This window comes from Nyctereutes procyonoides, unplaced genomic scaffold (genome assembly GCF_905146905.1).
Source record: "Nyctereutes procyonoides isolate TBG_1078 unplaced genomic scaffold, NYPRO_anot_genome, whole genome shotgun sequence".
Taxonomy (NCBI): Eukaryota; Metazoa; Chordata; class Mammalia; order Carnivora; family Canidae; genus Nyctereutes; species Nyctereutes procyonoides.
Window position 1 is genome coordinate 44545823 of NW_026575052.1, and position 12676 is coordinate 44558498.

General features: G+C 40.5%; 1 protein-coding gene across 7 annotated transcripts in view; it reads left to right on the forward strand.

Annotated features, from left to right (window-relative positions):
- The window catches only part of PPP2R2B (protein phosphatase 2 regulatory subunit Bbeta), a 439499-nt gene that overhangs the window by 385785 nt on the left and 41038 nt on the right, over positions 1-12676 (forward strand). For all 7 annotated transcript variants that reach the window (XM_055332678.1, XM_055332677.1, XM_055332676.1 and 4 more), the window contains one exon: positions 466-643. In XM_055332678.1, the coding sequence (XP_055188653.1) occupies positions 466-643 (178 nt within the window). The remainder of the gene's footprint in view (positions 1-465; positions 644-12676) is intronic.

The window sequence follows — 12676 nt, forward strand, 5'->3', positions numbered from 1 at the left end:
TCAAAGTTGAACTACATATTTCTAAAATTTGCCCACAACTTCCTTTTTAAACTATACTTCATGTTGAAAACAAACAAGCAAGCAGCTTGGAACAACAGCTCAGAAAGCTAATGACCACACAGTAGATTCTAAGTTCAGTTCCCCCAGGATGAGGCCACCTAGAGGGGCCAGGAAGAAAGCTTAGAATCTATAAAAGATGAAATTGCCCATGAGGGCTAAGTGATGGTAACAGCTTTTGAGAAGTAAACCTGAAAGGAGTAGAAGGAAAAAAAATACAACTAAAAGGGAGAGAGGAAACAGGAACATGTGATTTATCAGTCTTCTGATAGTCTTCAGGCTTCTCTAAACTCAAGTTTTTGAATGTGATTATGATTTTGTGTGTGATGATAAAAGACATCAACATGCATACTTTTTCCCTCATGAAGAGCTTTGATTCTGAAGTGATTTGTTTCTCTTCCATCCCAGGTGCCTGTCCTGAGACCCATGGACTTGATGGTGGAGGCCACCCCGCGAAGAGTATTTGCCAACGCACACACATATCACATCAACTCTATATCAGTCAACAGCGACTACGAAACCTACATGTCAGCTGATGACCTGAGGATTAACCTATGGAACTTTGAAATAACCAATCAAAGTTTTAGTATCCTTTACTGGGGGCCAATAACCAGTTGATTTGAATCATAAGTATTCAGGTGTGAGCAGGCTTGGGGGGGAGTAGAAGAGAAAGAAGCAATCACAACCACAACTCCTAGCACTTGTGGTGAACTGTAAACTATGTTGGCATCCATCCTTCATCCTAACAAACTTAGAGAAGTATTGACTTACTGAAGTAGTAGTCCAGGACTACCTCTGGGTTAGAACTCTGCATCAGTTCGTTTACACAAAGTCATTTGCATGTCATGAATTAAAGTCAGTTGCAACTTTATCAACTATGATATAAGACCCCAGAATTCAGTTAGGGTTCCTTCCTCTTGTGAAAGGATTTATAAATGGTCTGTGTGGGCAGCATGGACCACAGGTACACATGAGAGGGTTTTCATTCTGTCAACATAGTGAAAATAATACTGGCTGCCATTTATTGAATTCTAAGCGCTACAATATATAGAACCTCATTTTGAGAAGTGCACATATCATAATTTTACAGCCTGATGGCTTTCCACAGGGCACACCTGTTTAACCAGCATCCAGATCAATAAACCAAACTTTATTAGCAATCCTCACATCCCTATCATGCTTCCTTCTAGTCTTCATACACCAAAGGTACATTTGATATAACAACCCCCTGATATAAATATTACTATCCCCTATTTAGCTAAAATCCAGTGACATCAAGAAAATTGTTAAATGAGTATTTGAGCCCACATCCTAATCCCGTTATAATGACCCCATTTCATAATATAGATGAGTCATTTATTCACTATCTATCCTGTGGTCCATCCCACCACAAACCTGACTCTTCATTTGAATGCCCATTCTCAGGTAATGATTTCTCTACCCATGCAGCTAAGCACCTGACCTGGGAGTCAGTATTTTTTTCTCTCACTCACCAGCCTCCCTACTCCTGACCCAATCTATGAGCCCTCTAGTGCTTACTCTGAAATATATCTCAAAGCCACCCCTTGCTCTCCCTCTCCACTCCTACCACCCTACACTAGCATAGGCCGCTGCCCCTTCATCTGTGTGACTGCAATAATCTCCTGCTTAGTCTCCCTTTTTTCTTGATCTTCTACATAGTTCATGTTCCCATAACAGTCAGAGTGGACCTTTCAGTATCTAATTCAGTTATCATTCTTCCCCAGCTTAAAACATTCTAATAACTCCCCAATGGATTTAGGATAAAATCCAGTTTCTTTACCTTGAGCTACAAGGTTCTACATGATCTGGGCCCTGCCTCCCTCTTTGATATCCAGTCATAGCACTCTCCAGGATTCTCTCTACTTCAGCCAACTCACCTCTTTTCTGTTCCTGGATAAACCTTGATCTCATGTCTCTTCTTTATGTTTGCTGTTCCGTCTTTCTGGGATACTTTGTCCCCGAAATTCACATGACTAACTACATGTTCAGCATTCAGACTTCAATCTAACGTTGCCTCCTCAGAGGTCCTTTCCCATTAACTGCCAAGTAGCCCCCAAATAGCCCTCTATCGTTCTTATCATCACAGCACATATCACTATTTGAAATTTTGTGTGTATATTTTGGATTTCCCCATATTCAGGTGTAAATTCTATGAGAGAAGGACTTTGTATGATCTGTTCCTATACTCTAGTACCTAGAACATTCTGAGATAGAAAATACCATTTTGGTTGGACAAGTCAAGTTTGAAGTATGATAGGTCGCTGAAGTAGAACTCTCTAGTAGACATTTAATCATGAAATTCTTTAAGATTTATTTATTTATTTTAGAAAGAGAGAGGGAAAGAGAGAGAGCATGAGCTGCGGCAGGGGCAGAGATAGAGGGTGAATTCCAAGCAGAATCTCTGCTGAGCATGGAGCCTGATACAGGAGCTCAATCTCACAACCCTGAGATCATGACCTGAGCTGAAACTAAGAGTTGGATGCTTAACCGACTGAGCCACCCAGGCATCCCAGTGATCATGAAATTTAACCCAGAAATTTCACTGTAAGAGTACATGGGTTATAGTAAAGCTCTGAATGTTTTGATAAAAACAGACCTCATAGTGGTTCAAACACATAAAAAATAATTTCTGTTATAAAGTCCATTGTGATGATCCCCACTAGAAAGCAACCTCCTCCAAACAATGAACCAGAGAAATAGGTCCTTCCATTTTGCAGCTCCCCACTCTCACCAGGCTTACCTGCAGTGAGGACAGCAAAAGGAAAGATTGTAGAGAACCACATACTGGAGGCATTTTTGGGCCAGGACCTAAAATAGCATGAATTCCATTGGTTAGATATCAGTCACATGGCGACTTCTAACTACAGAGCAGGCTGGGAAATGTAGTGTAGCTCTGCATGTAAAAAGAAATTGACATGGTATTGCTACACAGCTAGCTAGTCTCTACCATAGAAGAGTACTTGATGGTTGCCCAAGCCTTTTTTTTTTAAGTTTTTATTTAAATTCCAGTTAGCTAACATAGTGTTATATTAGTGTCAGGTGTACAATATAGTGAGTGATTCAGTACTTCCATACCACACCCAGTGCTCTTCCCAACAAGTGCCCTCCTTAAGCTTCCATCACCTAGTTCACCCATCTACCTCTCCTCCCCTTTGATAACCTTCAGTTTGTTCTCTGTACTGAAGAGTCTGTTTTTCTGGTTTGCCAAGGCATTCTAAGGAAAGGAGCTTTAAGCAAGTAATGGCAGTGATGGAGGTACTAGGACCTGACCCTCAGGACCATGACTGCCATCTGTTATTGACTGCACAGTGGATTCTACATGCTGTCTGAGCCTCAGAGAGCCTGCCTACAGATTTTGCCTGGAAGTACAGCTGCTAATAGAATTAATGTGGGTTGTGGTGCCCTTTCTCCCTTTACATCTTTTCCAAGAACCAGAAATCTGCTCAGACTCAGCTGCTGTCACTCTGAGCATCTGCTGTCCCCAGTCTAGGTGACATGTTTTCTGGATTTGCCTCCAGGCCTTCAAGATGGAGGGGGGTGGTTTCTTTAGGCCTTCGGGGAGACAGATGCCTTGGGGAAAATGCAAAGGGGAAATATTAATAGCACAATTTAGGTTATATTCTACAGATGTGTGACAGTCTGCCAGATGCTGGCATACAAATGAGACTGTGCCATTCACCCTTAAAGCAGCCATATGTAAAATAATCATTGTCATCATGAGAATGATGATCACTGATATCTATATAGTTCTTTTCAACTACACTGTCTTAAGCACTGAGCTGACTGTGCTGGGACCCTTTTGCCTCTTGTCACTGAAGTACAGCCACCTCTGGGGTAGGAAGCGGCCATCTTTCAAAACACCCTCAAAAAAACACCAACAGGGGATCCCTGGGTGGCGCAGCGGTTTAGCGCCTGCCTTTGGCCCAGGGCGTGATCCTGGAGACCCAGGATCGAATCCCACGTTGGGCTCCCGGTGCATGGAGCCAGCTTCTCCCTCTGCCTATGTCTCTGCCTCTCTCTCTCTCTGTGACTATCATAAATAAATAAAAATTAAAAAAAAACACCAACAGGTCTTATTAAATCAAACATTGTTTAGCACCATTTTTATAATGTGGCTGAAAAACATGGTGCAGGATAGAATAATGTGGGGTTCCCAGAACGTGGTATGCGTACCACTGGGTGGTAGTCAAGGTACTTCTAAGTACTATGTGGATTTTTTTTCATTTTCATAATTAGATATTCATAATAATACTAAAAAAGGCAACTATCATATCAGTCTGGCAATTTCATAGATACTGAAAAATCCACTTAAATTACAAAGTAAGTTTATGTAAAGAAAAGTAAATAGTAAGACAAGTGGTCTTGCAGTGTGGTTAAAAAATAAAGTCATGACTTCCACTGCCTGGCATTTGGTATGACACTGGCATTATGACTGAGAATGCAGGCTTTGGAGTCCTAAAAGTTCTAGAAGTTCTGAACATCTTAAAGACTGAAGTTCACACTCAGCTCTACCACTTGCTGGATGTGTAAGCTTTAATAAGGTTCTTAATTTAACCAACCCTCTATTACTTGATCTTTAGAGAGGAGTTTTATCAAAGAGGATTGTGAGAATTTTTAAAAATATGTTTATATATATGATTATCCACATATATAAAAATATATTTATATCTTTAATATGTATATGTGGATAAATGTTATACATACAATTGACCCTTGGACAGCATGGATTTGAACTATGTGGGTCCACTTACACGCAGATTTTTTTCAGTAAATGCAATAATGAATTTTCTTTATTAGACAATAATTTCTTTTCCAATAATGTTTTATTGTAAGACTACAGTGTATATATTATATATAGCATACAAAATTTGTGTTAACTTATGTCATCAGTAAGATTTCTGGTCAACATTGAAGTACTAATTACAAAGATTTAAGGGAGCCAAAAGTTATATGTAGATTATTGACTGCACAAGGATCACTGGCCCTAGTCCCCACACTGTTCAAGGGTCAACTGTATATAAAATATATCCATCTATGTCTCTTTATATACATATGTATATATATACACACACACACACACATATATGCTTAGGCCAGTACCCTGCTAAATGAATGATAAACAGATTTCAAAAGAAGCTTGATTATCATGGAAAGGACAAGGAAACTAAAAAAGTTAGATGTTAGTATGGTGGTTTCTATTCTACTGAATTCATTACCTGGGTCATCTTCTCAATTCTAGACTCCTCCTTTGGCTTTGCAGTTGAATGCTCTTTTTAAGACATTGCTTATTTTACCCTAGACCACATATTTACAGGATCTCTGAGGTCCGGGGCCTTGTATTTAACACTAGATCAGATTGAAACATTCCTGGCTTCGTGACATCTGGAGTCCTCTCCTTTCCCTCCATAGCCAGTCTGTCCTTATCTGATGTAACAGGTTCTGTCTTAAAGTGGTCAGACTTTGGCCTTAATGGGTTAACTACTTTTGGACAATAATAACTCATTTCTAGATTAGTGATATTCTAGGGCAAGAAGCAGTCCTAACTTTTCAAACTAGTTTTCTATGATACACTTAGAATCTTTTGAATTCTTTTCTCAAGGATGAGAATGAGTTAAATCTGGACTTTTACCTAGTCCAATATGGGACCTATTAATAGGCTACTATCAAGTAAAAGTAAATATTATACAGCCCTCAATAACTGTATGCCGAGTACCTAGTTTGTGTCAAGCACTGTACTGAGGCCATGGAGATATAGAAGTGAAAAGAAACTTTCTGCTTTCAGAATGACATTCATCAAATAATCACATTAATGAGCATATAATTATAAACAGGAAAGCCCTGTCAGGAAAGGAAATACATTTGTGTGAATGCTTCTTTTTTCAAATCTGATAGAAACTAGGAATAAAAGAAGACTTTGCAGAGGAACTGATTATTGAGTTGAGATCTGAAAGAAAAAGAATATGAGCTAAGTTGGGAAAGAGGTGTGGAGAGATTGGTCTACCATGTACAAAGGGCATGTGGCAGAAGGTAATAAAACAATGTTGGAGGAAATCTAAAAAGGCCACTGTGACTGGAACCCAGAGACTGTGTAAACTTTACACATTCTGGTGGAGCATGGTATAAGCAAGACTGAAAAGGTCAGCAGAAGCCACATCTTACAGAACTCTGTCTCTGGGCATGAGACAGGATTTCTCTGAGAGAAGACATCTGGACTCTGGGGTGTTTCATCATTGGCCTTGGTCTCAGCATCCCTGTGTATCAGCTTCATTTGTCAACTGAACTGAGGCCTTTTTGGACTTTATTCCCTGATCAGGGGACTGTATAACCTCAACTCTTGGCTTCTGTCTCTCTGGAGTACCATGGACAGCGGCCTGCCTTTTATTCTGGTGGGATTCTTTCTGCCAGACAGACTTTGAAGCAAACTGTGGGGCCTGATACAAGTCTGTCTCCCTTGTTGCTGCTCTGGCTTCCATCCACAAGTGTACATATCAAGTTGAGACTGGCATTTGGTGTAAAAGGAGAGCATTCCAGTGACATCTCCAGCACATTGGCCCACATGTGCCAGGGCAGCCTCCTCCTTCCCATAAGTGCTGCCTTGTTGGGTTTTCGAAGGCCTGGTGCTTTGCTTGTGAGGATGCTGACCCTCCGTATCCGTTCTACCTAGGGATTTATGAGATGAGGATTTCCCTCTACACGAGGAAAGCCCTTTAGACTTCATGTTGTCAGGGCAGAGGGCAAGAATGCAACTAGGTAGGCTTCTGGGGCTTTTTGAGCTTCCTCAGAGCAGTATAGCATAGTAGTTAGGAATGCTTAGTAGAAAAAAAAAGGAATGCTTAGTAGTTAGCTTAGTAGTTTGACTCTGGAGTCAGATTCACTGGATTTGAATCCAGTTTTTTCTTCTAAAATCTGTGTGACCTTGACAAGTTGTTAACATCTTCTGACCCTTCCATTTTTTCATCGGTTAATGGAGATAATAATACCATCTATCTTGTAAGGTTGTTGTGGGTATTAAATGAGATCATAGTGTTGATTTCTTAGCCAAGTACCTGGCACAGGGAGAAAGCTTAATAAATAGTAGCTATTATTATCTGTAACATTTCCCCATCCCCCTGTTCTTCTAATCTTGTTACCTGGATCCCATTCTTTCCTAAGAAAACCACACGCTAAACGATTTACAGTATTCATGCCTGGCATCTTGACCTATTATTGACCTATGATGGATTTTCTACATTTAAAAAAAAACTATGCCTAGAGAATGCTGCTAAGTCACAATGAATTAAAGTAAAATCCATAAACATTTATTGAACACTTACTATGTGTACTGGAATGCCAAGATGAATAAAACTCCATCCCTGGTATTATGGTTCTTGTAATCTGAAGCTTATATTTATCAGCTAGAGTTCAAGCAAAAAGCAAAACTCTTGCAGGAGCACTGTATGTGTGTGTGCTCTTTGCATGTGTGTGTCTGTCCATCTGTCTACAGAGAGAGGGAAAGGCAGGAGAGGAGGGAGAAGGAGAGAGACTGACTTACTCTAATGAACTAGACTTGCAGTTGTGAGGCTGGTCAAGCAAGTCAGGGTCTGTTAGGCACTTAATCAGAAATGGAAAATCGCAAGTAAGCTGGAAGAGCACAAGGGTGATTTGAAGCTTGTCCACACATGGCAGTCAGGAAGAGAGAGCCTCTTCCTCAGGGAGGGCCTAAGCTTTCCTTTAAAGGTCTTCCAACTGATTAATTCAGGCCCACCAAAGAGAATCTTCCTTTGGTTAACTTGAAGTCAACCTGTGGGGGCCTTTAATCACATCTGTAGAATTGCAGATTCCCTTACAGAAGCACCTGGATTTGTGTTTGATTGAATAAGTGAAAGGAGATGTGTGTGTGATACATGCTTCCTCTCTTCTGTCCTTCAACCTTCCTGAGCCCATGTTATCCCACCATAACCAGAGACATCCTAGAAAGGGAACTCTTAAGGATTCAGCCTAACCAAGTTAACATATCACAAAACCAGCAAAGCAAGTATATGGACAGAGGAAGACAGACATGTCACCATACTAGGGAAGATGAGACTAACAAATTTTGGAGCCTGTATTAAGCACCAGGTATAATCTACACATCATCCTTTGTAGTTGTCTGCCTTTTTGTAGATGAGTTAACAAATTTAAAGGCTTTCATGATTATGTAACTAGTCCAGACTTGGAGATTCAGTCTTTCATACTCCATACTCCAGTAAAATATACCCTATCACACCATCTCAAATTACTCAATTGATTATAATAATATGTATTAAGTGTTAGGTGTATTCAAGGTGCTATGGATACACAAGATAGGGAGAATCATGAAGGAAATTCGGCTAGAATGAGTCATAAAGAAAGTAACATCTGAACTGACCTTTGAAGGAAATACTGGGTGTTTCCTAATGGTGGAATTCAAGCTCTCTGTCACACGAATAAAATAGGAAAGAGTCTGTGGTTATGAGATTTTCAAGTGCCCCCCCCAACCCAAATCATGAATTTCATCTCAGCCCTGTGTCTTCTGTAGCTCAGGACATACTTAAAGCAGTAACTAATATGGCACCATATGTCTCTTTGTCGGTCTCTCATATTGAGCCTAGCAATTGGCAAACCCTCCATAAATATTTGCACATTGGCTTTTTTTAAGCTCTTAAAAGAAGAATATCCCTTGGAGTCCTCTTCAGAGATTGCCAGTGTCTTATCATCAAGTAACACATCCGTTCAGCTAATAAGATCTGGATGCTTTGTAATCAGTACTTAATATCCAAAGATTTCATTCAGACTTTGGAAAGGGGGAAAAAGCCCTCAAAGCAATTCTCATGTCTCCTAAAAGGAAATCCAACTCTAATGCGGGTAGTTCTCAGGGCCAAGATAGTCTGTTCTCCACCTTCAGTATTGGCAGACTCTAAGTACAGCTACATGAAAAACTTCAACTGCTCCTGAACATGGGTGTCTTTCCCAGGCAAACGTAGATTTCCAGCCTGGCCTACTGAAAGGCTTCCTGTTTGGCTTTCCTGCCCTTGATTGGCAGGGCTTAGAAAGAAAACAAAACAAAACAAAAAATGTCAGAATCGGCACTGATAAAGACAAGTGTACAAGGACATCACCTTTAAAAGCCCACAAAACTGAAACATATAAAGCTATCTGGGGAAAACTAGATGATCTTTTTTTTTTTTTTTTGAGAGAGAGAGAGTGAGAGTGAGAGATGGGATTATCCAGGCTACCATAAAGCCCTTTAATAATTGTCTCGTGAAATTATTTCATAATCACAATTCTCAGAGGTTATCGAGGTAAATAGGATTATACCCATTCAAAGGCTGAAAAATCGAAACCCAGAGAGAGAAAATGACTTGCCCACATTTTCCAAGCAAAACAGACTTGGAATCAGAATTGAATCCCAATCTCCTGACCCAGTTTTGTTACAATCATGATATTTATCACACTGTTTTTTTTTAAGATTTTATTTATTTATTCATGATAAAGAGAGAGAGGCAGAGACACAGGCAGAGGGAGAAGCAGGCTCCATGCCGGGAGCCTGATGCGGGACTCAAGGATCACGCCCTGGGCCAAAGACAGGCACTGAACCGCTGAGCCACCCAGGGATCCCTATTTATCACAGTATTATCTTGAACTTTGCCCATGTTGATGAGACTCCTGGTCTCTCAACTGTCTCATAGGTGGTTCTAACACAAGGAAACTATTTTTTTGTTTATTATTTAAAAATAAGCACTTATCGTGGAGATATACAGAATCATCTGTAATCTCCCCACCTAGTTTTGGGGTATATACAGGGGAATAGCATCACCATTTTAACATCGTGCTAGCTAATTGAACTATAAGGACTCAGAAAAGTAAATAAATAATAAAAGGGGAAAAAATCTTAACTCTATTTATCCAGGAAGCCTTCTCCTGTTCAGTCCAGGATATACACACACATATACCATTTCTCTCTCTCGTCTCTGCTTTATTTTTCTGCTTAGCAGTTATTACCATCTAGTCTATTCTATATTATATTTATCTGCCATTCTTAGTGACCATATGCCCTGCTAGGATATAGGCTCCACAGATCAGGAGGATTTTTGGTCCGTTTTGGTCATGACTGTATCCCCTGTACCCAGAAAAGTACTAGCAGGTTCTTTGTTAACATTTGTGGATTTACATGGAGGAATTAATGAACCAATGGTAAAGGTAAATCACCTTTTGTAAGCTAGAGTTACTAAAGGGTGACTTAACATGCTGACCCTCCAACTAATCCCTGTAAGGTATTAACCATATTTCCTTCCATTCTCTATTGTCTTTCCCTCTCTCTCATTTTTTACATGATTCTGGTCCGACTGTAAATATATTTTGTATTTTACTGGTTGTATATAGATAGAAGTGAAAATATCTTGTCTTTTTCTGTCCTTTAAGACAACATGTTCAAAAGAAATTGTGGAAACATTAACTGATAATTGAAAATCCCTATCCTCACCCAGACCAGAACCATTACTAACATTTAGTAGTTTGCCTTTTAGCTCATCATTTTCAGAGTGTAAGTTTTAAATGACATTATGATCATGCTATAGATACAATATTTCATGGTTTTTAATGGACTTGGAATTTCCATTTCAGAAACAATTTATTGAGGTAGATCAAATTTTAATCATTTCCCTATTTCTTTATACACAGGTTATTGTCAATCTCTTTTATCACATTGCAGTAGACTTTTTTTTTCATAGAAAGCTTTTTCTAAATTGGAGATTAGGGAAATGACTTTTGAATGGCTCCTATGCTACCCCTTAGCATCCTACCATTACCCTCTCCATTCCCTCACCCCACTGGTGATGTAATTTATGGCTCTGGCTTCTTATTTGTTTGAAGCCAATCCCTTAAGGGGTGACCTCCCAGTGTCTTCAATTATTATTTTAAATGATGCCTTAGGCCCTGCCTGGCACAGTGATGCCCTCACCTTCCCTCCTTCTGCCTTCCAAGCATGGAGCTCAGCTGCCAAACTAGCTGTGCCCCCTCCTGTCCTCAAAGCTGCCTCCAGAGTCCCAACAGAGAAGCAGATTAACCCCTTTTGTTAGTAGAGGTAATTTGTCTGGGCTCAGCATTAATAAGGAATGCCATAAGCAGTTGGGGTCAGGAAGAACAGATCTGTCAAGCCCCAGGGTTAATTTAATAGCAATCTGTTGGCTGTCTGCCTTGTATATTAGCTGTGAATCCAGTGCTATGTTTTGCTTTTGCCATTTAGTTCTTTGGGACAACAGGGAAAGAATTTGGATAGAGAGCTCTAAAGCATAGGCAGGAGAAAATTGACTGTCAAAATGCATCATTCTGTTTTCAAGATAATACAGGGAGCCATTCACTGCTTATCTCTCTTCTCTTTCCCTCCTGACATGAAGGGCAAAACCACATATGCTGAAGGTGTGCATCTCCCTTTAGAACAGAGTCAGAGGAGAGGACTGGGTTTCTGGATGATGTAGATGTGAAATACCCTGTCCCATCATCCCCATAAGCCATTGAATTTTTAGTTATTTGTCTCGTCCCAAATGTTCTTAGAACTCAGCAAATCCTCCATCGGTTAACAGTTCAAGAAATTCCATATGTTTCTGTTCCAGTTCATGGTTCAAAAAAGAGAAAAATAATTATCACATCCTAGGACGCAGAAATCCTGAGATGCTATGTCCAAATTCTGATTTCGAAAAATGCAGCCACCAGGGTGGTCAGTGAATTAAAAGAACAGAGGCTGCCCTCTCAGATTAGCCAGAGGTTGTTTCGAGAGAGCCAGAATGACTGCACTCAGAATGGCTGTCTCTGGAAGGGCCTTTCCTCAGGGGAGGGAGAGTAGCATGTGGTCAAGAACCCAGGCTCTGAAGCCAGACAGACCGGGTTGGAATCCCAGCTCCTCCTCTTCCTAGTCCTGTGACCTTGATGAATTCACCTCAGTTACTGCTTCTTCCACTGGAGAATAGGCCTGTTCATAGTATTGATCGCATAGGGCTGAGATGAAGGTCAAATGGGACAATGTGTGGCACTTGGTAAACATGAACTATTGGTTATTATTCTCTTGTCCTTCGCAGTTATTAAAGAGAGGATTTGAATCATCTCTGAACTGCGTAGAGTCAGACATACTAGTCAAAGGGATGATGCTTGAGGATGAGAGATGATGGGGAGGCTCAAAAAAGTCCAGCTTGGGGGTGGGAGGGAGGGAGCATGGATCCAGGGGAAGCAGCCCTCAGCAAAATCCGTGCGCACATCCCTGTGATGCTGTTCTAGATGCTGGGTGATGTTCCTTCCTGCTTTCATAGATATCTTTAAGCACTTCATTTTCACACATTCTGACTTTGGGGCTTTATTTTTAGGTAAGGAAGAAATAGTAGATGCGGCACCTCCCCCTCCCACACAGCAAAGATCCTTTCCAGTTAAGCTTGTTTTTAGAGCTCTACTGGTAGAGGTTGAGAAAGCTGACACCAGATTTTCTTGCCCTATTTTAGGAAAAGAGAAACATGCTCATTGGCACGGTAGGGTATGGAAGCTCTTTCTGGAGGGCAATGAGATCTGACAGCAACTGAACACTAACCTCTGCTCACCCCATCCCGTGGTGTGG